This window comes from Melospiza melodia, chromosome 9 (genome assembly GCF_035770615.1).
Source record: "Melospiza melodia melodia isolate bMelMel2 chromosome 9, bMelMel2.pri, whole genome shotgun sequence".
In the NCBI taxonomy this organism is placed as follows: domain Eukaryota; kingdom Metazoa; phylum Chordata; class Aves; order Passeriformes; family Passerellidae; genus Melospiza; species Melospiza melodia.
This window is the reverse complement of record NC_086202.1, coordinates 26,536,269-26,563,996: the sequence shown is the minus strand read 5'-3', so window position 1 is coordinate 26,563,996 and position 27,728 is coordinate 26,536,269. Positions and strand designations below refer to the sequence as shown.

General features: G+C 36.9%; 1 protein-coding gene across 11 annotated transcripts in view; it reads left to right on the top strand.

Moving 5' to 3' along the window:
• Positions 1-26,333, top strand: part of SHLD2 (shieldin complex subunit 2) — a 28,439-nt gene extending 2,106 nt beyond the window's left edge. For 2 of the 11 annotated variants that reach the window (XM_063163964.1, XM_063163958.1), the window contains exons 2-10: positions 15,151-15,307; positions 16,348-18,812; positions 19,331-19,438; positions 20,197-20,391; positions 21,225-21,359; positions 22,318-22,524; positions 23,361-23,595; positions 25,181-25,296; positions 25,862-26,333. In XM_063163964.1, the coding sequence (XP_063020034.1) occupies positions 17,309-18,812; positions 19,331-19,438; positions 20,197-20,391; positions 21,225-21,359; positions 22,318-22,524; positions 23,361-23,595; positions 25,181-25,296; positions 25,862-26,034 (2,673 nt within the window). In that variant the 5' untranslated portion in view covers positions 15,151-15,307; positions 16,348-17,308 and the 3' untranslated portion in view covers positions 26,035-26,333. Of the gene's footprint in view, positions 1-1,676; positions 1,766-4,213; positions 4,300-6,711; positions 6,922-6,974; positions 7,642-8,947; positions 9,046-13,400; positions 13,687-15,150; positions 15,308-16,347; positions 18,813-19,330; positions 19,439-20,196; positions 20,392-21,224; positions 21,360-22,317; positions 22,525-23,360; positions 23,596-25,180; positions 25,297-25,861 lie in introns of those variants that run through there. The other 9 variants (XM_063163959.1, XM_063163961.1, XM_063163960.1 and 6 more) reach the window with 9 other exon arrangements.
• The last annotated feature ends 1,395 nt before the right edge of the window (positions 26,334-27,728 follow it).

Here is a 27,728-nt window from a genome sequence, read left to right as displayed (position 1 = left end):
GTCTGTATTATTTATGGACTTTGCAGCAAGGTCATTTTCAACTGTGTGTACATGACAGGTATCAGTTTCTATTTAAAATCTGTGAAGTATAGCTCAGGGAGACAAACAACTTGATTTAATTTCTTGTAGGCTGCTTTTAAAATATCTTATATATAAATTTTAACAGATTATTTTCATTATGGATAAGAACAGTACTGAACACTGTCTTGTGCCTTCCTAAAGCAATCTACTGTTTTAAGGTGTGTATTAGCAATTTCATAGCAAGTGGAGTAATTTTCTGTGTTGGATTTTAAAATTTTATTGAGGAAAGGGATCTAAGACAAGTATCAAATACTTCCTGCTTTAATTAATTTATTATTTAAAGTACTATTTAGCTATTGGGGCTGAAACATTGCCAGGGTGTGCTGGTGCTGAATTCCCTCAGAAACTGGAATAGCTGTTCCCAGCTCACATCCCAGTCCTGTTTCCAGCTGAGCAGAGCAGATGAGAAGGAGCAAAGAAACCACAAATCAGGGATCCTGCCAGGGCTCTGGGTACCTCTGCCCTTGTCTGCCTGAGCCCTTCACAGCCAGGGTAAACCTGGGGCTGCCTCCAGTGCAGAGTTTGAGCCTCTGTCAGACACCACACTCAGGAGGAAGGTGGATCTGTACAGAGGACCAGTTCCTTTCTGTGCTAAACTGCCTTCTGGGAAGTCAAATTGCTTTTGAAATAACTGCAGATAGAATTACAGAATTTTGTTTCAGAAAATTTCATTTGAAGTTGTGAGCCATACAACATTATTGCACTTGACAGTTTATGCAAAGTGCCTTTGCTTAAAGAATTGCTTGAGATAAATTCCAAGTACAAATTGAAGCAAGTTGTTTGCCTTTGGATTGCCTATATGAGCATTTATGTTTCCCTTCCTCATTGCACCAGAAACTGCAAAAATAAAAGCCCATTTTTCTTTTTTTTTTTCTTGGGCTTATATGTTATGCTGTGCTGCTTTATGTAGACCTTGGGAGTGTAAATAAATAGGTGAGAGCTGGGGTTATTTTCTTACCCCAAACTGCTGCAGAGACTGTTCAGCCTCTGCAGAGTCAACAGATCTCTGGACAGTTGCATAATAGTTGCTGGGTGACTGGCAGGATCTGAATCTGACAGGAGTGCTAAGTGTGGTGCTGTTCACACACCTCTTGGCTAAAATCCTGTGTGTGTGTGTTAAATGGAGACCATGAAGACAAGCCACAAGTGTGTAGGACTTCACAGAAATCCTTCTGCATGGGACCTGCCTGTGTATTGTAGGAAAATGTACTAAAATAGTACCAAATAGAAATCAAATTATTTTCCACATCTTTAACTTGAAATGTTCTCAGGTTCGTGGGTTTTATTTTCCACCTTTGCAGTGCTTTAAAGTAAAAACTTCATGTCTAAGTGGTTTTGGCATGGGCTGTGAAAATAGGGATGGCAATTTCTCTATCTGCAGGAGAATGTACCAGCATTCAGTCTTCAGAGGTAATGCTGCTACAGCATTTGTGCTTTCAAAGGTGTATTTTTAAATGAAACAAATATACCACAGATTAAAGGGTCTAAGATTAATGTAATCTGATCTTAATTTTAATTCCAAATTTGTGAATTAATTGTTGTACTCTAAGTGCCATATTCCTTGATGATATTTATCCCTTTCTATGCCTAGCCAGGAGGTGATGTGACAGGAATGACCTGGGATGTGTGGAGCAGTTTTGCCTTTGCTGTTCTGGAGGGCTGTCCCTGTGAGATGCTGCCACAGGTGAATGCAGAAGATTCCATTAATTTGGGACTGCCTATATGAGCACTTTGACCAAATGAACACTTGACTAGAAATCTTCATTTCAGTCATCTGTTTACCAAAGCTTATTAAAAGCCTTTTTACTGATAGCATGAGATACCAGTACTGAGATCTGTTGGTTTAGAGCCTTTCCTCTATAAATAGCTTCAGCTGTGTTGAGCCATGGCAGATCTGGAGAGCAGACTTGTAGGTTTCTTCATTTACTCCTTTTGCCTTGAGAAAAAAGAACCTGAATTTGGTGGTTTTCCAGGCAGGATGCAGAAGTTAATTTGCACATGTTGCAAATTTGAGATGTGCTTTCTGCAATGTTGCAAAATTGAAGAAGAGGTATTCAGATTATTTCCATTTGAGATAAGGGCTTCAAACCTTTCAATACTTTGTCTTATTAATGAAATTCTTAGGTACCTGTGATCTGATTATTTAATAATTACTTTGTATTCCTTTGCATTAAATTGAAGTTTTTCCTGACTGCTAAGTTCAAGTAATAAGCTGCTATAGTTTTCTTAGTATGTGAATAGTAATGTTTTTTGCTTGTCTATAGCAGTGTAAAAGTAGGGAGTGAAACTCAAAATTGTGAAATTAGGAAGTTCTAGGTTTAGCCTAGTAGGGACTAGGCTAGTGTGAGTCTTGATTTTTTACTTGAGGCATTGCTACAAAAATAATCTGTAGCTGAGCAAAAGAATATTTAAATTTATTATTTAATCAAACATAAGACTTTGTTTTTCTTTACATTTCCAGAAGCTCTGGTAACAGATCTATTAGCCCATTATTTAGGATGTGAGTTTGACATGGATTCCTAATTTGTAAGTGAAATGTACTTGGGAAAATCCTCAATAAGTGGTACAGAGCAGTTTTCTGAGCTTCTAACTTCTTAATAATTCTGCTGCAGAAATCAAAATATTGAATAAATTATGATAACTACTTCATGAGTAAATATTTCTAATTGCCACAAAAAAGTGGTTGTGCTTATGTTTGTTAGCTTTAAAGACTTTCTGTGTCCATCTGTTTATATAGTTGCTGTGCATGATGACTGATGTTGCCAGCTGATTCCTTCAGCTCTGTGACAGAGCAGATATAAAAAGCTCTTCATGTATACAGGAGCTGATCCCTCATCTCCTGGTCAGGCAGTCTATAGATACACAGCAATTCTCAGTGCCATGCTTTGGCACTGTTACTGGCAGTATATTGATAATGAGTGTTGCCAGATAATCTAACTGATAAACATTGAATGTGCTTTGCAGGGACTCTTATCCCTGGAACACCACTTCTTGTTTTCAGATGAGTAGGACAAAAAGTAACTCTCTGGAGGCAGCAGGTCTGACCCAAAGCTTGCTGAAGTCAGTGACAAATTAATCTGATTTCAGTGACCTTCCCACCATGGGCCATTCGTGATAGAGGCTTTTGTGGGTCAGTGTGAAGGCTTCTCCTTTCTCAATTCCTGTATCAGTGACAAGCTGTGTAAGCAGCTGGTTTGTGTCATTGTGCCATAATCTCTAGCTTTTGATGGCTATTCCCTCATTTCTAATTGAAGAGACAAAAGAGGGCATGGTACAGTTACCCAATCCTGAAATATTTGTGATTCTCATCTCGCTGTTAAGTGTGTTTGAAATGAGCTGATGAAAAAGCTGGTGATGGGAAAGCTGATAGATACACAGGCATAAATCTTCCACAGATGCATTGTGAGCATGCCAGCTTTGTTCCCTTAAATAAGGTTAGGGGGAAAATTAAGTACTTTAGTCAGTTTATTTCCTGAAAATTGGTTTTTAGAAAATTCCTGTCTACTTCATTTAGCATAGTAAATATCAGTAGAAAGTGATTTGCCAGGAGTGAAATAAGAATTGTTTGAAAGTAACATTTACAATTGAAATGGATCTTTTTTGCAACTCTTGGTGTCCTTGGCTGTCTGGCTGAAAATTATACTCAAAATCTTTCTAGGCTGGAATCAAAGCATCAGAACCTGCAAACCAGTTTTTTCTTGGTTTAATACTCAATTCATAGTCAGAAGTTGTTGACATAAATGTAATGTGTATTGTTTAAATAACAAACATTAAAGTTCTTATGAACTAGAGAATACTAGTCTCCTGTAGTGCTTTTGTTTGCATTTCTATTAGCAAAATCAACTTTACCCTCTTTCACTTTGGAAGAGTGGCTATGGAAATCAAGATTGTTAAAATATATTTGGATGCTTAAATCTTCTGTGAAATATGTTTTGGGTGAAGCCCAGATATAGAGCATTAAGAATTACCATTCAAATCTGTTGGGATAATTAAAATTGGTATTATCAGCAAACTCCAGGAGTACATTGGCTGGTATTTTTCAACACATGGATTTCTTGGAGGGGAAGAAATAGCTGGTTATGCTAGATGTAAAAGTGTGTATGTGATATCTTTTCTTGGTCATCTTTCACAGACCTCAGGATTCTTCATGGTGCCCACTGCATGTAGAGATCCAGGTTGGATAGTTCATCCCAGAGGAATCTCAGAATGAGAAAATAGGTCAGAAAAGGAAATATTTCTGTTTTAATTAAATTGTCCCTCCTTGAGCACACTTGAACAATTTTTGAAAACACTGTATGGAGTTTTTTGTGATTATCATTTACTGTCTAATCTTGCAAATGTTGGCAAGGTAATGACTAACTTACCTGTTCTACTTCATCTCTTCTGTTGTTTTTTTTTTCCTTTGAAAGCCAGTAGGTTGAAATTAAGCTTATTTTGAAGTACTGGAAAGGTAGGGTCCCTGCATGCCATTAGTAAGAGATTTTCTGGTTTCAGAAGGGCTACTGTGTTGTGGTTTTCTGACTAAATGAGTTAAAATCACCATGGAAGTCGTAAAAGCTTATCCTGGTTTCTTTTGTCTCATCAGCTTTCACATAAGCCTGCTGTTGTTCTTTAGTCAAGGAACACTGAATGGCAATCTAAATCATGTATGCCTTTAGATTGTTCAGTTCTCATTAGAGGTCAGCTTTCTTGAACAGAGGATGCTGAGATGTTCACCTTGGGTTTTGAGGCTGCATTCTCATTGTGGCATTTACACCAATGTAACATTGGGCTGCCTAAGCAGAAATCGAGTTTCTTCCTTATGTGACCAAAAACCTCAAAGTAATAGATGAGTAGGTGAAGGATGGAGTTAGAAGCCACTCTCCTTCACTGTTCTCCCTAAATACTTTACCTCTCACCTGCACTGAACTCATGCTTGAATGCAAGTCCATTAATGTTACTCAGTTTTAGGTGCAATTTATTCTTGTTTATTAGATGGCTAATTCAGTGAAGGTTATGTAAGTTAAAGAAGTTAATGGGCCTGTTAACTTAAAGAAAAAATGTCTGTTATGTGGCAAAACACTCATCTTTTTTCTCCCAGAGTCCTAAAGTCACACTAGAATACAGAATATAGGGCACTGCCTCAGGACTTAAAGTAATTCTTAACATTTTGAAAACTAAAGTGGAGGAAGGTGATTGTGTGGGCGAGTTCTGAACAATATAAGATAAGAGAGAACTTCCTTCAAATAGTGTATGAGGTTCAGGAACTGAACAAAAAAAAAAAGTTATATCAGATGCCCTGTGTTAATCCTGACTTTGAATCATTTGATTATTTTGTGCTTGTAAACCAGTACCTGAGAGTTCAAGTAAGGAACAAAAGCAGAGGAGGACAATAAATCTCATATTGCAGGAAGAGAGAATTGTAGATATAGAAATCATATAATCAGGGATGATGACTGTTAAAATCTCAAGAGGTAGGGTGAAAAGCTGAGGTGAAAAGGGTAGTTGTGTATCTTATCAAAAAGGTGAAGGATTATGCACTGGGGAATGGCAGTGCAATGTTTAAGTTAGGAGTGTGTGAGATTCACTCACTGAGTTCCACATGTGGTTCCATGTACTGTGCAAGCAAATAAACTTTTCATTGCCTCAGTTCCCATTAAAAAAAAACAAAAAACAACAGATGATAATCTATTCCCCACACCTTAAAAATATGGGGAGAACAAATACACTGAGCATTGCTTGGAACTGAGCTGGTTGTACAAACTTGTAAGGTCCTCATACCTGAATTGATATAGGCCAGAAGTTAAGGAGTATGGGCAGAATGTATTCTTGAAGAGAAACTCCTGAAATTTGCTTTTCTGTTAAACTCATACAGTTTCTTTCCTATCAGACTAGATTTTCTTCAAGAAATATAGGAAAGTCTTTCATTATTTTCCAAAGTGATAAGTAAAATACTTCTTGTCATGAATGGTTATCATTTTCAGAGCATATTCATTTGACTCATGCCTAGGAACAGAAGTAGTGAGATCTAGTGAGGCTGCAGTTCATTAATTTTATGTTGAAGATGATGAAAAATAGAAATTATGCAAGCTTTTGTCAGTTCTGTTGAATTAAAAGAATTCAGAGAAATTAGTATTAGAGGAATATTAGAAGTTTTCTTGGATGAACAAGGACTAACCATGGCTTCATCCATAAGCTACTTTTATGGGTCAATTTGGAGAAAAGGAATAGTTGTCAAATACATTACATTTGTGTTCTCCCAGCAGATTTCATTTCAATTGTTTTCACACTGTATGCTTAATATGTCTGAAAAGAAGTCAGTCTTTCAGCAAAACTTCATCCAGCAAATTGCATGATGGCAGGTGAAGAGCAGGTAATATAATTTGACCTGTAGTTATATTTGGTTAGAAGAATTTCTGAAATGCTAAGTAAGGTGGAATTACTCAACAAGCAATGAAAATAAATACTAGGATTGGTGTGGGTTCTTTGGTAATATGCCAGTGTAGATATGATTGTGCTTTTTTTTGCTGAGAATGTCAGATCAGCTTGTTTAAAGTAGTGTATTTTCTTGAACTTAGACTTGTTTTTATTTTCTTTTCCTACTCTAGATTGCAAGAGAGCATAAAATTGAGATAGTGTATTTTCTTGAACTTAGACTTGTTTTTATTTTCTTTTCCTACTCTAGATTGTAAAAGAGCATAAAATTGAGATAAGATGGAGGAAGGTGACTTTATTAGCTCTGTAACTGCCTGGATTGCTAATTCCAGAGGACCTCTGGGGAATACAGGCTTTGCAGTTGGGCTGTTCCTGGCCTTCCTGTGTCCAGCAGAGGAGCCCCAGGAGGCAGCTCTGACTTCTCAGGTGTGAGACTTTGATAAGCTCAAACCCCTTATTGCATCAATGCTTGTGAAGCAGGACTAATCCCAAAGATCAGTGGCAAGCTTTCTGCCAGTAGTTCTGCTCTGGACATCCAGCTCCTGAGCTAAGTCACTACTTAATTTTTAAAGTAATGGGCTAGAGCTACTCTTGAAGTATCATGAGTACTCTTATTAATGTGGAGCATGGTGGCAAATTTCTGTCATGGAGCTGGAAAGCCAGTGTAATGTGGAAAAGCCCAGATAACTTCTACATTAGAACAGCTTCAGTCCCTGCTAAATTGTATTGTGATTTATAAAAGATGAGCTATTGAGAATTTGAAAGAATAAGGTAAAGTTTCCCCACATCTTTCTAAAATACTGATGTTGGCTGAAAGAGTGAAATTTTCATTCTTGAAAGGTGAATGTGAGTCAAGACATTTTTAAGGGGCTTTCATTTTTTCTGTACTCAAAGTCTTAAGAAGCTGGGCTCTGTTTGGAAAGGAAAAGCTTTGCATGACAGCACTGTTGTGTCAGTGGCTTTGCAGTGCTAAGCAGTGGAGAATGCTGCTGATGGACAGCTTCCTTCTCCATGTTTGCAAGCTCCAGGGAAAGCTGAGCTGCCCACTAAACAGTTTGTCACTTCAGAGCTGCCTGGAGAGGGGAACTGCATAGAACAGCTTCCAGAATCAGAACTTTATCCTTTAAACTTCCCTGGATATGAAGTGTGAGTGCTTGTTTTTTAAACACTGTTTCCCTAGTTAAAGGGATAAGCATAGGTAAAGGGACTTGGCAGCTGCTTCCCATTTGGGGTTGGAATCTTTACTTCCTTCAGAGCTGGTAAAGTAAAACTTACTTGTTTGCCATAAAAAGAAAGAAGTGACAGGTAACATCATAATGTATGAGGGACTAAAAAACTATGTACTATGATTGCACAGTTCTTAATTCTTATTAGCTTCCCTCTTCCTTCTTCTGTATTTGCATTTTTAATGAGGAATGCCATTTTAGTGGACATTTTGGATGTTTTTCATTTCAGCTTCATCAAATCAAGTTGTTGCACTTGCTCATTTTGTGAAACTTTCCATCCATACCCACCATTTACTAATTTTTTTTCTCACTCTGATCAGACTGTTCAGTTTTCTGCATGGTTTTTCTGTTGGCAGCTGAAGTTCATAATATATTGTTTATATATTGTGATGTCATAAAGTTCCTGTTGAGAGAAGTATGTTAATATTTTGATTCTCACTTGTCTCTGAATACCTTGTATTTACTGAATGAATGCTATCTTTATTTTTGAAAAGATGCCTTCAATTATTTTTTAATTTGGTTTCCACTGTATAAACTAAATCTCCATTTGCTGCTTTTTAGATTTGTGCTGACAAATATGATGTCTTAGTAGTTTAGTTTTATGTATTTTATTTTTCTCAAATTTTTCTTCTGCTCCAGTGTTTCATGACAGTTTACATGAGCTGTTGCCATACCTCACTTAATGTTTTTTATTAGCATGTGGCTCCTAAACTGGCACTCATTTAGATGATATGATAGTTTGACCTGCAAGATAAAGATTAATATAAAATGTAATGTTAATGTAGCTGTAGTTCTTGGAATGCAATGTCAGGTAATTCAGAGCATTAGCCAAGGTAGAACAAACTGTACTGCTTTCTGAATTCCTGTATCTCTGGTCTGGTGTAAAGATTACTAATCTCTAGAGAAAGATAATGGATCACATGTTTAGTGTAATAGCTTTTTGGGTTTTCTGCTTTATCTGCTAATTTTCAAGTCTTTTAAAGTAAGCTCACATAAACAGCTTTTAATGTGAAATTTATTGGAAGGAAAACCAATATGTGTTTACTGTCATCTGCTCAATAATACCAAAGCTGTTCACTTACATTCCATGTGCTTCCTAACACAAGTAAGTTAAACCTGGAGTCACTCAAATCATTAGCTGGATACAAAGAGTACTTTAATATGGAATGAATTGCAAATTCCTTGTGTTTCTTCACCTCTAATTTTCCTCTTTGGTGTTTTTGCAGAATGTCCAATTCAGGTGCACGTGTGTGGCACTAAAGCACCACGAGTCACACGAAGCAGTAGCTGTCCTGTAGATGATGTCACTTGGCATGGAGTAAGGGTGGGTCACTGTACACTGTTCAGAGCCACCTTAGTGCCAAACTCATGTGTGGGTTGGGGCATTAAATAGAGCTCCTGTTAAAAAGATGGATTTCTAACATTGGCACTGTCGCTTCTGTTCTATGTGAAAACTTCCTGCTAGTGCTTTTCAAAAAATGTTTTGAAGATTTTTGTGATTTTAGCTTTGTATAGCCGCTCACATGGTTTTCTGGATAAAGAATATGCTAATATACTAGTAGCCAATATTGGCCTTGTGTACATCAGTCCTGTTGTTTCTATTCTAGTGAAAATCAAGTATAGAACTTGCAACACCTGGCAGACGGAGAATTGCATTTGCCAACAGGATTGCAGTTCCAGTACAGAAGGTGTTAAACTATGCAGTGACCATTTCTTTATAATCTCTACTCTCTTTGCATTATATTGCAGAAAGAAGCCATTTATAGTTTTGCTTCAGATTGGAGCAGCTTCTGCATGAAGACAAATGAATAAATAGATAAATCTCTTTAGTTTCCCTCCATTGCTGTCCTTAGTCTGAGAGAAAAGCTACCTCTTGAAATAAGGAAATTTGCATCTAAAAGGCACCTTTGGCTCAGTCAGCTATGTTGATAGTTACTCAGTGTCACCTGTTCCCTGTTAAAGCTTAACCAGTTGGCTAAACTAACATCCATCTAAACCATTGAAATGTAAAGGCTTATATATTAAAAAGCTAATGCTAATTTTCTTTATTTATCATATCTGATTTTTTTTCCTAAATAAATGCCAGAAGACTTGAAAACTTTGTTTCCAGATGATTCACTGTAGTTCTCACTCACTTAAAATAATCTGAATTTTTTGTCCTGTTTTCCTGCAGTGCCCTAGTAAATTAACAACTTTACACTAACTGGAATAGCCACGAAAGAGTGTTTGACATTCATGCAGTTCTGCAGAGAAGGTGGTAGGTGTGTTCCTTCTGTGGCCACAACAAGGAGCAAGTGTGGGCAGTGAACCATCAGTGATCTTTGGAATGCTCTTCACCAGTGTACAGGGACAGTTTGGCCCAAGTCTGAAGGTTGTTTCCTTAAGGGAGCTTTATCTCTTGAAAAATCTTAAACTTCTTGACTTATAGATAGAAGAGCAAATCCTTTTCACTTACAGCTGAAGTGTATTCTTGGGGTGTGTGCAAAAGAGAAATATTAACATAATCTTTTGCCTTTACAAGAACTGAAATTCTAGTTTTGGATATAAAAGTCATTACTGTCATACTAACATGTAGTTACATCTCTCAAGAGTTTTGTTTAAATTACAATGCTCACCTCAAAAGCACGTGTTTGAACTTTTCTCTTGAGGCACTGGTTCTGTAGAAATGTGTAAAGCCAGCTTTCTTCTTCCTGAGATATGGAAGTACTGAGGAGATCAGCTGTTGATTGGACTGGATTGCCATCTCCTTTGAACCTGATGATGCCACATAGAGGGTGTAGCTGCCCACTAGAGGCACAGATAAAATGTGCACAGTGTGGCTTGCCATGGGAATTAGATAGCTCTGGTGCCATGGGTTCAGTCCTGACAAAAAGTACTTGCTGCCATTTATGTTTACAGCAAGGTTAAATGTTTGCTCCTCTGGAGGGATCCTCTCTAGCCAGTGATGAAGTGAATGAAGTCATGATTGAGCTGTTGGTCTAAAAGTGTCTTCTGGGCTCGTGTGGCACCTGTAGTTTTGAACAGCCCTGGGAAATGACTTGATGTAGTGATGGCTTGTGTGCTGCAGTGTGACTTCTTGGAGTGAGTGAGTGATTTTTTCAGTTGACAGACAGTGAACTTGAATTGTTTCATGATGCTGACAAATGAGAAGTATCCCACTTGTCTTAAAGGCAAGAGGAAGTGCAGCTTCTGTTCAGGTCTATTGGTAACTTAACCACTTGTGGTGGGGAATGAAAGACATTTTCCTGGCACTAGTAGATTACTTACATGGAAATAAAATAGATTATTTTACATGGTGACCTTAAGAATTACACCTTTTCAACACCCTGTCTCCCACAGTACAAAAGCAAAAGGACAGTCTTACCTATGGCTGTTGTCCAAAACAGTGACAATATCCCATTCTTTACTAGGAGCATGCAGTCAGCATCCAGGTTTTCATTATGAAACTTCATCTTTTTTGAGTAAGACTTTTGTAAAGATGGGAAAATAATATTGGTGGCTTTGTATTTTAAATATTATATATATATATATATATGTCCTGATCCTAATAAGTGAAATCTACCAGCAGTTAATCTGATGGAGATCAGGCTGTTAGGATGTTTCTTTGACCAGTTACCTTGCTTTCATCTTAGGTCCTGTACTGCTTTATCCACCTCTGTTTGTCAGGTTTCAGTCCCAATATAGATTTTCATTGGTAATGATACCTGTCGAAAATTTTCTGCAAAATAAATAGTTTTTCTAAAAAAAGCCACAATGATGCTATTCTAATATTGTGAGGTATTTTAATATGCTGAAATATATGGAACAATATCTTTCTTGACAGAAGGTATAGCAGTTTAGTTGTTTAAATAGTTCTCAAAAATAAGGGTTTGGGGAATGAGTGTTCTTCAACTAAACGTGCATGGCACGTTTGTGTATCTTTGACCTTTTACCTTTATCTTCCCTTTCTACTCAAAAGGTCAGTGTTCTCCAGAACTTTTGACTTCTTTTGTTTGTAGCAGCCACTGGATGCTCATATCTCCTTAATTATATGTTTTGTGTATTGCAAAACAAAAATCAATAAATAAATTTACTTAAGGGGCCATCTTGAAAGGCACAAAGGCTGTGAGGCAGGAATTATCAAGTTAATCACAAAAGCCTACCACCTTTACTCCAATTTTCAAACACAATGAAGACTCTCAGTGGCTGAATTGGAAATCTATAATTAGTGTTCAGGTTTTTGCATCATTTGGTTCCAAAAAATAATAATGGGAAAATAAAATGGCTGATGCAACTGCTCAGTAGATGCCTTTTTTATATGAGCCAAGATTGTATTTACAGAAGGAATGTCTTCATTTCATATCCAGGGAAATATTTTCCTTCTAGAGCACAACTTCAGAAACCACAGGCTGATCCTGCTGGCAAGTAGGTACACATTAAATATTAGCAATAGCAATGCCATTTGATTGCTTGCCTTCTTTTTGTATAATAATAGTTATGAAGAACAACTTGCCTTTTCTTCCTCAGTATTTCAATTTAACATTTTTTACAGTGTTGGGCTATGGAACTGCTTAGAACCTTGATTTCTGGTTTAAATTATTTTTCTGCTGCTGCAGGAGTATTTAGGAAGGTTTCTATTGTGTTACCTATACCATAAGTGTTCTCTTCTAAAAATCATCTTGTTACTTGAAGTGCTCCAAATAAGGAAAAGAAAAAAGGATACCTGGTGTTTTATGGCTAGATTTTGCTGAATACAGGTTTTATGTACCTGTAAACCAGCTGTACCTGTCTTGAGTCCAAATGGTATTGTGGTCCTCTGGTAATAGCCAGTGAGAAGAACTAAATACTGAATGCTGCTATTTAACTTCAATAGTAGGTACTAATAGAAATTATTTTATGGTCAATAATAACCTAAGTACCTCATTTAGAAGTAACTTTATACTAATTACTGATATTGCTGTATGCAAATGAAGGTTTGTGATTTTCAGTAATTTTGATATCACCTAGCAGGGTTCTTGCCATACCACCAGGTCTGGTTGAAGCAGCCCCTGTGCAATATTCCATGTGCTAACAGTGACAGTGTGAGCCAAATGATCATCCTGCCTAACCTGCATTTGGACAGGACTACAGTCTTTGCCTGAAACCTTGTATAGAAATTCAGATAAAAGGGATTTGGTGCTTGTAACACTCACCAAACAATGGATGACAGAAATAAGACCTGTTCTGTTCATTTCCCCAGTTGAGCATGTGTATGTGTGTGTTCTCCCACATCTGTGTTCCCTTGAGTTCTGGCTGGGTGCCACCAGCCTGGGCTACTGCAATCCATGTAATCCTTGAGCTGCCATTCACTGACCCAGAGCATCTTCCTTGGAGCCCACATGATGCATCCCTTGCTCTTAGGTAGAGTGAGTTTGCTTCAGCTGCAAGGTGCTTAGCTTGAATTGTCCTGTCAGTTTTTGTTTGCCATTGTGTTCCTCTCAGTCTGTATTTGGACCAAGCTTATTGATTTAGTAGATAGGTGCTGTTGCTGGTATATTGATTCACTTGCAGTGCCAGCAGGAGTTGTTGGCAGAAGGATCTCCCTTTTTCTTGCACAAGTTGCAAGCAAACATGTAATGCATTCCTCACCATTCCAGAGTTGTTTCGGTTTCTGAGTGTATGAAACTGTTACTACACTGCTTGCTGTTTCTTCTTTCAAAGTTGCTGTACAGCTGCAGTCCCTGGCTTTCTAAAAAGATCACGTTGAGTTTTGGAGGGAGATTTGAGCAGCATGGTGAAAGGGCCAGAAGAGATTCCTGTGATGTAAACAGAATTCTGCATCAAGAAGTTTTTCTGGTTTCCCTTTGGTTGGCAACTGTCTTAGTAGCTTTTCTACTCCACAATCACATGGATTAAGTTGTTGAAAAAACAACCCTGCAGCTTGAATTGAACTGAAAAGGAACACTCTGAAGATGGCTATGAATAATTCAGTTTCCTCTGTTGTAAGGTAGATGAATCAATCCTTTAATTTTTTATACTACCTGTAGGAGGAGTATAAAGTGAAGTATGTGAATAAGGAAGGATATAGTCCACAATAGAAATTAAAATTTAGAATTTAAGAAATATCCTACTTTATGTATTTATTACTTACTTTATTACCAGCCTTTCAGCAGGTAAAGGACAATTGTAATGTTTTCTTGCAAATTTTAGGGGTCAAGTCATTAACCACTTACTTTTTAGGATGTTCATCATTAAGCTGCAGCAAATCAAAGTAGGATGTAAAAGAATACAGTGTTTGTCTCCTAAAACTTTAGCGTTCCTAGAGGGGAATGTGCACTTTTGCCTTATACTGGTATAGTTCTTTGTCTTCTGATGCATTACTGTCTTTTGTTTCTGTAATTTTATTTGTAGTTTGAAACTTTGTGGTGTGTTACAGACATAAAGAAACTCTTAACTGGAGGTTGAATTAGTGTGGTTTACTTTTAGGGTACAGGACTTGAGTAAAGACTTGATGAGGCTGTTTAGATGTAAATTCTCAGAATGGAGATTAGGCATGTGGCTACTCTGAATATTCAGGAATTATAGGAAGCTGAACCTGTGTCACCCTTTTAAATTACCTTGGCATAATGCTTAATGATTATCATGGTGAGTAAACACTATTAATGAATAGAAAAATATGGAATAAAATTGATGGGTATTTTTAGGGTATTTTAGGGATACTTTAAGGTTGTGTATGTTGCATCAGAACATTTCTAGAGGGAAGAGGATTTTTAAAGCTATTTTTAATTTTATTCTATGTGCAGCAGATCACTAGAGATAAGCACCTGTTAATGACAGTTTGTTTTAAAAACCTTTAAATTTAGAATTCCTGTCTTACTGTTTAGATTGGAGGAAATACAGTGTGTGGGATAATATATTTCTGTATATTAAACCTCAGTTGCAGTGCCTTGCAAATATAAAACTTGCTGATGTAGTTACTGTTTTTTAATAGATCATTGACCCGTCAATCAGACTCTGACCATTTCAGAGATAAAAAGCTTGGCTGTCATTGGCTGCTAGGAATAGAGCACCTTTCCACAAATTAGGAAATGGTGTAATAATTAACAGGTATAATGGATATGTGCATTCAGGTTTCAGGTATATCTTCATGAGTTTTAGCTCTTGTTATCTTTTGTGTAGTTAGTTAAGCCACTGTCTGCCCACTGATAATTTAACTGCAGCGTAAAATGGATTTTTTTTTTGTGGCAGTAGAATTTTTCTAAAATAATTGTTAGGTTTTTAGCTCACCTTTTAAAATCTGAAGTGAATTGTTCTTTCAGACTTTTATTTATAACAAGGTGTAGAACTTCACTGACAAAACTCATTAAGTGGGTAGTAATTCTGTTCTGAAGCAGCAAAGCAACAGTTCTTTAAACACTCTTGCCTACAGGGAATTTAGGTAAACTTTATTTTTTTTTTTTCTGATTTACAGAATCAAAATTATTTTAGGTACTGATGATTCCTGGTACAGGAAGGAGTTTGACATCTTGGACTCAAAAAGTCACTTGGAAATTGCCAGAACAGGTCATTTAGCACTGGAACTATTACACGAATCAGAGGGTTGGCAGAGGTCATTTACCATTCCTAAGGTAATTTATGCTTTGAAAATATAAGCTGTATTTTAATTGCAAACATTCATTAAACAACATCAAGATTCAATTCCTTTGGTGTGATCATAGAATCATAGAACAGCTCAAGTTGGAAAGGCTCTTAGAACTCATCAAGGTCCAAACCCTGTGCCATGGGCATGCTTCATTAGACCAAGTTGCTCAGGGCCCCATCCAACCTGGCCTTAATGTACTGGCACTGCAAAATGTGAATCAGCAAAGCAAATCCTAAGTTTAGAGAAGTTACAGAACTGGAAAGCTAAGGAAAACTTTCTGAATTTTTGTGTAACTTATAAACCTTTAAACATGTCAACAAGCAAAAGAGAAGTGATACTTAAAATAAGGGGCTGATAAATTACTATATAACTGGACATTTACTAAGTTCATTTGAACTGATAGTAACATTTTCTGTTTGTCACAGACCTGTTGCTAAGCTTTTTGCATTATGTATTGGTAGCCTTTTATCTACAAAGCTTATTAACATCACTTCTTTGGGGATTCAACCTCACTACCACTGCTTGGTCTTTACCTTACCTGATCCACTACTTTAGTGTTGACTGTAAATTCTATTCTTCTGGTTATTTGTATATTACCATTCTTTATATAGCTCAAAGCTTTCACAGCTTTGGGCATTGACTTTTAAAAGTTACCATTTTCTGGGACTAAATTTAAATGTGCAATTGCAGAAGTTTGAACACTCCAATGTTTTAAATGGTATTTATTTGGTTATGAGTATAAAAGTGACCAGTACTAGTCATTGGGTTTTGTAGTTTCTTTGTATTTTGCCCTAATTTTAGTGATGCATATTGCTTTTCCAGTGACAGCAATCATGTACCAGAGATCACTATTTTGGAGTGTTTATGGGTTTTCCATGTGAAAATGAGCCTTGTGAATGTGCAGATTTATTGACCCCTAGTGGGATTGTTAGGAAAATGGTTGCTAATTTAATTATTGCTAAATGAAAAATTTGCCTATTTTTCAATGCTGCATTTGTTTCAATGGTCTTTTCCTTCTATTTACAGCTGGATTAGCACTTGAATTTTTTCTGGTGTTCTCTACATCTGCAGAATTGCCTGTTGAAGCAACTTCTGTTAGCAACAGCACACCCTAAACAAGGAGCTGTTATCAGCATTTTAAGGAACAGTGATAGCTGTTTCTGCATATATTAAAATTATAATTATACAGCAGAAATTCTAAAAAGTAAAAGGTCTTCTTTTTGTGTGCTGTGTAAGTGGGCTTATTTTTAATTAGCTAGAAAAGGTTGTAATTACTTGAGTAGTTTGATACTACATAAATGAATTAAAGTAAATCCTAAATCACCTGCTCAAGCTTTACTGACCTCTTAGTGGTTATTAAATAATTATTTATCAGTAATAACCTGAAACAGTAGTTTCATGCCAAAACAGCATGTAAAATATGGCATTCCTAGCAAACTTTAATTTTAAATATCTCTAGTGTTTTAATAATTTAGTTGAAACTGTAATTTTCTGGGAGATGAAATGATCTCCTAACCATGCTCTGAAGATTTCTTACATTTATTTCAGATGAGTTAAAATCAAGTACTGAATAGTGAAGTCGCATTTGATTGTTTGATTAGCAAAAGTAAATAAAGACAAATAGGTCAATAATTAAATAAAAAATAATTAATTTTAACTTCCCTATAATGTGTTTCTGTGTATCAGAATCAGAAACTAGGTGTTGCTGTAAATTTATTTTTCTGTGCAAATTTGACAGAAATAAATGCTAAATATTTCTAAAATAAATTCCCTTTTTTAGATTTTATACATCTATTTTTATAGGCTCTAAGTAGTTAAGTAGTGTTTTTACTGGTTAAACTATGAAATACTCCCATGAATTTTAGGTGGTTTTAAAATTGTAAAGAAAAAGTAAAATCTTTTTTTTTTTTTTTATCTGCTGATATTTATTATTGTGCTTATTGTATAAACCACATTATTTAAAGTCAAACTTACACAGCAGTCAAAAATGTCACAAAGACCTCAGATTCATGTTTTTGTGGGGGCACCCAGCATCCCGAGGCCACGGGAGGGGCTGGAGCCGAGCTCGGCCCCTGCTGGTGAGCGGTGGAGGGAGCTGCGCTGTTGGTGTGACAGCCCCGGGGCTGTTCCTGCGAGGCTCCGCGCTGCCGCTGCCCCCTCGGTGCCCCGGGCAGGAAGCTCCACACCCACAGGGGTCCCCACCAGCGGGGCCAGAGCTCAGCAGGGCACGTTCATGGCAAAAGAAGGAAAAGATTTGCCATCTCTTGCCCCTGTGGCACTAACTTGTACCTGCACGCCTAAAAAGAGCCCAGGTTTAACTTGCTCTGATTGTCATGAACCCAAAGACAGAATTACACCTGCCGATGTAAATCAGGCTGCAGATCAGCACCTGCCCCAGGGCTGTGCAGAGTCTGCTGGACAAGAGAAGCCATCAGGTGCCTGCTGCCCAGAGCTCACTGAGAGAAAAGCCTGTCCTTCAGAAGTTGGCAGCTGTGACATTTCTGCTTTGGTTGCCAGCACTGAGCAGGTCAGCATCCACCTACAGTCTGTGGGACTTGAGGCAGCTCACAGAAGTGAGCATCATGAACATCTGAGTCAAGGTATGGATGTGTTTTTCCAAAAAGGTCAGGAGTCCAAGCCAAAAGAACCAAATGACTGCGCAGACTTTGCTGTGTCAGCAGACACTGAGTTTTGTAGTTTGGTGACTTCAAGTCGGGTGGCTGTTTCTGCACAGAATGAGATGCAGGAAAGAATTGTAAAACTATCAGAAACAGAAGCAGGCAAAAAAGCTGAAGAAGGACACTGTGATCACTTCCATTGTGATTCTGGTGTTGGAACATGTACTACTACTGTGACTGAAAATGAGTATGAGGAAGAGGATGCAAGTTCTCTTGAACTTTTCAGTTCTGAGGATGATGGGGAAAATGTTTCTATTAAAGCTATAAATCAGGAAGAATGTGCTCAGGAAAATGCAGAAAAGTTTCAAGAACTTAATGTTCCTGCTGAGCAACTTGTAAATGAAATCCCTGTAGAGCCATTGAGCTCTGGGACACTGTGCTCTCAAGGGAAATGTTCTCACAAGAACTTTTCTAAAAGACCCCGCAAGCATGAAGATTCCCTTCATCTTTCTCACTCAGCATTTAGAAGACAGCTGAAATCCAAGAGAGCTAAACTGAATTCTTCTCCACCTGGTTCTGGGGTGAGAGTGAATCCAGACAGGATGACAGAGTTCAAGAAATTCCAAAAGAAACTATCGCAACTTAAAAATTGCTGCAGCAAAAATCAAAAGTACAATATTCTGGTCGTAGTTGTGCATCCTTGTCATATCAAAGAAATACAGAAGAAGACTAAACCAAAATCTTCATGTAAAGTTCCAGTGGCAACTGTTATTGTTACTGACCAGTCAGAAATTGAGAGAAAGGTGGTGCTGTGGCGTGATGCTGCATTTTGGTCCCTCACTGTGTTTCCTGGGGATATTGTACTGCTTACAGGTGAGAGTTCTTTTGTTTGCCTTTTTTAAATATGGATCTTAAAAATGCTTGTTTAAAGTAGAAGAATGTAACAAGTCATTTGGAACTATGGCTAAGCATTTGTAAGTTGCTTACTTACATCATTGAGTTCTCATTCATCCTGCCAGTGGAACATTGACTATTCTATGGAAGTTTGCCCTCAGACACAGCCATGAGAGTCAGGGCCATTCTGTAAGGTATCAGTGTTTTAAAACATTTGTTCCTGGAAAGTACAAGTGCTGCTACAAACCAGACCTAAGCAGTATCTGCTAGGAGGCTAATGAATTTAAGAATTATATCAAATTGATGAGAAAATTTTACTAACTCATTGTAAATGGTGTTGGTAGATTACAATAAAATAATCACTGTGTTTCCAAGTGTTCTCTTTCACACCCTGGCCCTTACACATCTGTATGTAAGACAGTTATATAGTCAAGAGAAATATTATACACTTCAGTATTGTTGACATGTGAGTTGATAAAGTTGTTTTTTTCTTGCAGATATAATAATGTATGAGAATCCTTGGTGTGGAGAGGTCATGCTTCAGTCAACATTTACCAGTCAGTTACTGAATCTGGGGAACTGCTCAGCTCTCAATGCAGAAAAATGTAAGATTGTATTGCATAAGTTGCCATGAAAAACACAGTAAAAGAGCTATTTCAAGTACTCCATTTTGCTGGCAATGCCTCACACGTTGGGTAAAATTGAAATGTGTGCAACTGAGAGGTACAAAACACAATAGAAAAATGTGACAGGAACACCTGAGCACAAGATGTGGACATGGCATCAGATAGGCATGTGGAGATCGTGATAAAGTTTGTTGGCTACCACTCTGAACTCAAAAAAAAAAAAATTAGTTTAGTTTAGGAAAGAGCAGTTATCCCAGGACCTGCCCATGTGATGTCTGAGATTGCATGAGGATTAATTTTTTTGCCAAATGGAGTAAGTAGATCCATTCAGGGAAAGTGATTAATTGCAGGCCATGGGGGGTTGGAGACTGAGGGGAAAATACTGTGGAAGTATCACCATTGTTCTTCCTGTCTTTGTGATGTCCAGTGTTGTGATGCCAGCTCTTAAGGCAGATTCTGAGGTGAATGACCAAAAACAGCTTTCTTTTTACTAAGCTATGATACAGGATTTTTTTGGTGTATTTTAAAGTATTGCACTTGGCTTAACTTCATCTGCCTCCTCTTGATACTACCCTGAAGTACAGTTTCATTTCAAATCAAGTGTTATTTATCTCAGGAATTTCTAACTTTAAAATTATTCTAAAACTGTTCTGATTTTTTTCAGTGTAATCATGTTCCAAGTTTTACACTTCTAAGCATAAAAAGCAGTATGTGACTTTGCCTTTTTTCCATGTAAGTTTATCCTCTAGTGGATGATGGTGTTCTCCATGGCTTATTGGCATACATATCATCAGAATTTCCACACTTCAGAGACATTCCACAAAGACAAGTTCAGAGACTGGATGATGTTCAGTATGTGCAGCTAGATCAGCTCCAGCCCAATACTTTGGTGCACTCAATCCTGAAAATTATCAATATTTCTGTGTTAACAGGTAAGTTCATGCACTGGACTTCAACTTCTGCCATAGGTGGAACTTAAATTTTGCAAGGCAAAATGTTTCTCACTGCTTGATTTCAAGCTTTGCACAAAGATTTGATCTCATTGCACTATCATCTTGAACTAAAGATACAAATTTCTGCCCACATATCAATAGCATGTTTATGAGTTTTAAATGCAGAATTTTGAAGATAAACATCTTCATCATTTGCTCTAGTAAATCTTGGAATTAGATATTCCATCCAGGTGTTCTTGTTCAAGAATTATTTATGAAAAATGCTGTAGTTTTAGTGTGGAACTGAAACAAACATGCAGTGTTCTGGATAAGAGCTGTGTAGAGATTTGTATGTACTGTTACTAATAGTTTTAGTGTGCCTTGTACACTTTGTGCCTATAGTTTTCTTTTATGTGAAAACTTTTAGAGAAATGCTTCTTCCACTGTATTCTACAGAAGTTATGGGAACTTCTAATTTCAACAGTTGCTGAGAGATTGAGTACAACTTCTTTCTACTCAGTACAAGTCAGGATGAATGGGAGATGAAAGATGCTCAGATACCTCCTGCTTCATAGGGAGTTGTCCAGTTACTGAGTATTTAGATAGATAAAATTTAATTAATATACTTTATGCACTCCCTCACACTAGATTCATGTTGTAGAAGAAAGCAGATTATTTTCTGTCCAGAAGAAATTGTAGGTGTATTCTTCTTTGCTTTTAATTGTAGCATAAAATGTGATAACACCAAGATTTCAGTGTAATACTGAGGCACATGGGTTTGTGTGCTTGTATGCTTTTTACTGTAGAAGTAATGTAATTTCAATTCTTATCAGAATCTGTGTACAGCTACAGAGGTGGCAGCCAAAGAAAAATTATTCTAACAGTAGAACAGAACAGAGATCAACACTATAGGATGGTTCTGTGGGGAGCAGGGGCTGCCTGGTACCCCCAGCTTCAGAGGAAAAAAGGTAAGGTCCTTGTACCTATGGGTAGGTCTGAAAAGGTGTTTGTGATGCTGTTAGTGCCTTTTAAGTATTCAGCTGTAACATTTATCCATTCAGCCTTTAAATACTCCCCTTGGAGGGGTAATGTATTTTGTGCTAATTCTAACATCTCCTCTGTTTAGAAGCAGTGCCATCAGCCACAGAATTTGAAAGCCCTTCAGAAGACTGAGAAGGCATAAATATTTAAAAACTTCAATCTATTTACAAGATGCACTTACTTGTATAGTGCCTGGTTATGTAATTATAAAAAATCCATGAGTGTTAATTGTGTTACCAGCTTTACTGGGTCTTCCTTACCATTGTCTGGTGTAGCACAAATTGCTGGGTTTTTCCTACTCCTTTTTTCATTTTCTGCTTTCCACTTTACTCATGTCAGGCTTTATATCCTGATGGTCTTGAGAACAAGTTCAGCTGTAACTAAAAGCATCTCTTGCAAGAATTACATAGACTGTGCGGTGACTACTACCAAACTTTGATTTATTCCTAGTCTTATTCTTTTAAGAAAAGTTAAACTAGGTTTATGTTAAGTTGATAATTGTGGAGATAGAAGATTAAAAAACAGGGACATATTAAAAAATGGAAGTTGATTAATAGCATGAAGATTTTTTTTCTCTGAGAGACTGCCGGCATTAGTGCTGACAACAAATTTCAGAGCTGGTTTCTTTTTCAGAATGCTGAGTTGCCGTGAAAGCTGAATTTGGTAGAGATGAAATGAAATTTCTGTTATGGGAAACAACTCATGCAAAGTTTATAGGGAAAGGAAGAACCTTGCATGTCATCACACTTAAAAGGAAGTTGCCAGAGCTGGCTCTATGAGAATGTCTTCTGATTTGTTTCTCAATCTTGTAAGTGACCCTGTCTTTCTGTAAATTAACCACAGTACAGAAAGTAAACTCTTCTTTTTGCTTTTTTTGTTCTGTAGACCACATATGGGCCTTCAAATACCTTTTGGTCCAGTGTAGTTCTGTCTCAGGTGACCTGGAACTGCACACTACTCCATGGTCATCCTATGAGTGCTTGTTTGATGATGATAAAAGGGCAGTTGAATTTAAAGAAAAGTTTCAGAAAAGTCAAACATCCCTCATGGAGTTGACAAGGCTCTCAGCACTCCTGGATGAAAAATGCTCAGGTAAATGTTATCCATAGCTCTGTCATGTCTGTTGTGCCATGCACAAGTAGGCAAAATAGATGCTCTCTTGATGAGGCAAGCTGGTTGTTTTTTAAGGTAGCCCAGGTCTGGTTCTGAATTTCTTCTGGAGGCTGCTGCCCTGTTCTTGGCCAAACTGAATGCAGCCTTCATCCCATGAGGCCAGCAGAGGGACAGATGTGGTGTGTGCCAGGCAAAGGCAGCTTTGGAACACAGAGGGAAATGCTGACTTCTGTTGTCCACACCAGCCAGCCCAGTAATGATGTGACTATTACTGAAAGTTCATCAGTGTTTCTCAAAAACTGGAACTCTCTATAGCTACTGCTATTGAAAACTTCTTACAGAAGGACAAAGAAGACATTTTACACAGTCATCCTCTCCAGATAATCCTAGAAGATGGCTATGGTGTTAAATTCTAGGAAGTGATTAAAGCTGTGCTTGCAGTATTTAACTCTAGCTTTTCACTATTTATATATAAACGAAATCATTAAAGCTGTGCTTTTCAATGTCTTTGAAACAGTGGGAAGAAAATCACTTGGAAATTCTTTGCACAATTTTGATCTCTTATTCAGGCACCTTCTATAGTGGCATTTACTGATACAGTACCTGAAAATGTAGTTGTTTTACACATTTTAAAATATTTAGTCACCAAGATTTTTCACTGAATAAAATACCTCTAAAAATTTGAGCATGTGTTAACAAAGGGGAAAAAACTGAGAAAGTTCTTGATAGCAATTTTGGTTTTTAATCAGCTGTAGCCATTGATTTTGCTTTCAGTTCTAAATAAAACTTAATTCATATTTGAATTGTTTTTGTAGGAGTGGTTCAAGTGAAAGCCCATATCTTGGAACTGAAATTTACCATTTCCACTGGTCAGTACAAGCAAGTCATCTTCTCTGCTGACACTTCCCTGGAATGTGTTTTGGCTTCTCTGCCTATGATTACATATTCAGGTTGTGCCAAATGTGGTTTGGAACTACAGGCAGATGAGAACATGATCTATAAGCAATGTATTAGATGTCTACCATACAGCAAAGTAAAAACATTCTACAGGTAAACAAAACAGAGTAAAAGTAATGTGTATTATTAGGGAGGTAAACTTTCTCCATTTTATTTTCCCCCATACCTAAAACTCTTTGTTAAAGGTGTGGTTAGCAATCCCTGTGTCTCTAATGAATTTTCAATTTGTTGTTCTTGAATTGGGGTATTATATTGTCATTATTTATACATGATATTCTTAGCTTAAATCTAACTTTTTAATTTCTATGAATACTATCATGCAGGAATGATGTTTACCCAGTACTGTGTCAGATAAAGCTGAGGTGGAGTAGAAGCTTGAGGACCAAAGGAAAACTCCTTGGGAATCTTGTTCCAGCCTAAATCTGAAATCATGTGAAGGCAGAACCATGTTTTTAACTGTTTAGTCAGTTTCAGCTGTGCAGAATTAATATTGACAAATGTTTTCAATAAATATTGTGGGAGAGCAGAGATAGTGAGTTATCACCAGATGGCACTGTGAGACACAAATATTCACACTTAGAGAAAATAAACCAAGTGGATCCAGTTGATGTAGGTACATCTTTATTAACTAATTGTTCAATTCTCACATTTATCTTGGGCTTTTGAAATGCAATTTTCATTGTGACTAGAAAGACATTTAGCTAGAGAATTTTAATTGAGACAACCATGGACATGATAGAATTCTAGAATATGTAAATTTTCTATCTAAATTTTTTCTCAAATTCTTTGTAAATTCTTTCATAATGAGCTTAATGAATCATTACCTTAAATACTATTACTTAATGAACTAGGACTTAAATATCCTATTTATCTAACCAGGTAGTGCCTTAGTATTTTTCCTCTAAGGAAAATAGTCTTGCATCTTTATGTGCTATTTGTTTTCCTGTGAGGGAGGATTAAGTGCAAAAAGGTTTTTTCCTTAACTGAAAAGTTTCTGCCAGTCTTTCATAAGACTATAAAATCTCAGTGGGCATGAAGGATCTCAATTTGCTCCTGCACAAAGAGGGTAGAAAAATGATAAGGATTTCCAGTGTTTGTATTCTCAGCATGGGAACACGTCCAGATGTAGAATTTACATGTCCATTATTTTCAGAGACAAGCCTGACGTTTTTGCACTGAAATTTTCTTCTGATCAATTTAGTAAGAGTGCATCACCTTAGGAGCATTTCCAAATAGGTATTTTTGTTTGTTCAGTGGTTTGTGAAAACATTTGGTACTTTTTATAGTGCAAGAGCTATACCCTGGCATTATGTGGCTCTAAAGTGATGTATTAAGACAGATAATACAGAGTGATGTTGATACAGGTGGTACAATTCCAGGTGATACACCTAAGCTTATGTCCCTGCTTTGCACTTCCACCACCTCCATGGGCAATCCTGACCATCCTAACCATCCTAAATTTCCTTGTAGTGTCTAATCTGAGTGTCCTGTCTCAGTTTAAGGCCATTTCCTTATTTATTCCTCAAACTGATTCCAGTGCTACAGATTTGACACGAGTGCATAGATTTTCTCACTTTTCTATTTCTTGGTATTATGTTGTAGTGCTTTCTAAAATTTTCCTTCAATAAAAAACAAACCATAGCAGTTAACTTTCATGAAACTTTGTTTTCTGATCTAGACCTGCTTTGATGACAGTAGAAGATGAAGGACATGAAATTTATGTTCATGTGGTGTCTGAGTTGATGGAAAAAATCTTCCTCAATATTCCTGCAGACTGGCTGAAGAGATTAGTAGGTACTGATTCATGAATTACTTGTGATAGAAACAGGCAGCAAAGTTCACAATGGAAGGAAAATTTTTAATCATTGACAGTTTAAAAAAACCCTAAACAACCAGCATCAAAGTGGCTGTCTGACAAACTCAGAATTTCACAGGAGAGGTTGCAACAACAGGACGTGGGAGGTGTGAATAACTACAACTTAGTTATATAATAGGTATATCCCTAAATATTCAATAACTAAATTGATTCCTTATGTGCAAAATTGAATGTCTTAGGAGCTTTTAGAAGGAGCTGGCATGTTTTCATGACGTGAAACACTGAGCTGTGTTTCAGACAAGCTTCACTTAATACATCTTGTTTGACTTGAGGTGTTTTATGTAATTCACAGGTGTTAACAGTTTAATCAGAAACAGGCTCAGCTCATTGTTTTTAAAAAGCAATTAAAAATAAAAGCTAATTTTCTATTCAGATGTTGAGCTTCACTTGCAGTAATTCAATGGAGCTTCATGGAGGTAGAACTTGAATGTTAGGTGCTATTGTGAAAATCAAGTGTAAATTGAATTGTTTTGTGTTTTGCAGTGCCCTCTTCAGATATAACCTACAGCACAATAGTAGCAGATCTGTGTCATTCACTGCTGGCAGATACAGAAGCATCCTATTTGTTGGAAATCAGAAGCCACTTTGTGCTAGATGAGAACAGCTATCCTTTGCAAAAGGATTTCCATCTGCTGAATTTTCATCCTGATCTTTGACCTCTGCACTAATTGAGTAACAAAGGCCATAAGGACACACAGATGGGAAGCAGAAGAAAAATTACTTAGCTGAAGGAAGCAAATCTCTTTTAAAAACTATAATAAAGGATTTTGGTTTTAACTTATGAAAAAAGCAAAACTATCAAAAGGACTGGTATGGAATATCTGCTAATAGTATATACTGCTGGAGTAATTCTGATGAATTTTCATAGGATATATTTTTATACATGCATAATATATTTTTATACATGCATATTTGTGGTAATAATGATGTTAATAAACTCCAACAATTTCTTCCATATCTGTTTTCCTTTTTCTCCTCAGAAAAGTTCACTACTATTGTGAGAGACTGAATTTTCCTGAGACCTGGCATATTAGAGGAAGACAGAGAGAATTCAGTAATATTTTAGTTACTCAATTTTTATTTATCTTATCCCATATGCTATCTGTAGCTTGGTGGTTTTGTTTTGCTGTTGTGGTTGCTTTCCTTCTTTTAACAGCAGAATTTTTGCCATTAACCTCAGCAATTTTGCTGCTGCTCTTTTCTCTTCTAAAACAGAACTGGTTTGTAATCATTCCACCTCCTTCAGCTCAAGGTAAGTCTCAAGCACAAGGTCAGATAGATGGATGTTTTATAAAAGGCAGTAGGTAAAAGAATTTCTCATGATGTCAGTTAAAAACATTGTATTGGAACTACATTTGATGATGTTTCTTGCTGTGAAATAACTCTTCAGGTAGAGTCAAAAAGAGCCTTTCTCATTTGCTTCCCTTGGATGACCATGAGTACAAGCACATTGGTAAGTGCATTAGAATTTGTTTCTTCACAATTTAGCAGAAATTACTGAACACACAAGCTGGAAGTATTGTTACTTTAATGTATGAGAAGAAAAGAGGACCACACTACATCAAGTCAGACAGGTGACTTCCCACCTTGGGGTATTTGTTAACAAACACTGTGCATTGCATGCATCTTCTGCACATGCTCATTAACCAGCTGTCTGAAATACTACTAACTGCTCACTTTTAAGATCTTTACTGGTATGATTGAAATAATAAAATGCAAAATTTATTTGGTAAAAAAAATTTATTCTAGTAATATATAAACGGAATGATTACTGGGTAGTTTTTCTCCCCAGAACAAACACAATGACTTTGCTTATCAGATTAGTTTGCAGTAGTTTTGTGGGGCTGAAATTTGAATACAGCTCTTTGGGATTGAGTTGCTGGTATTACCCCTTTAGATATAATTAAGGTTGAGCACTTTGTCAAATTCAGCTTAATGTAATGAGTTTTGGCTCATTTTGTATCCAGTGGTGTAATTAGCAAGACAGACTGAGGGTGCTGTGTACCATATCAGATGGTGGATCAGGGAGGTCTGTTATCTTACAATTCCTCTGTGGTGTCTTCTCATTCATAACATTTCCTTTAGGTTATAACAATATTATCAAAATGGAAAGTGGTTTCACCTCCCCAGAGAAGGCTAATATTTTTAAGATTTTGAATTAATTAATATTGTATCCTGTTTGAAAGGAAGTTGATTTGATTTCAGCCGTAGAGGTTATGGAACACCATTGTGCAAAATGTTTTGCTGCAGTAGTCTGTGTGTCTGGTTTATGACTGTACAGTGAGAAGGGTACAGAGCTCAGGTCCCTAGTGAACAATCAAAAAGAGAAAAATGTCCTATTTTATTTTGA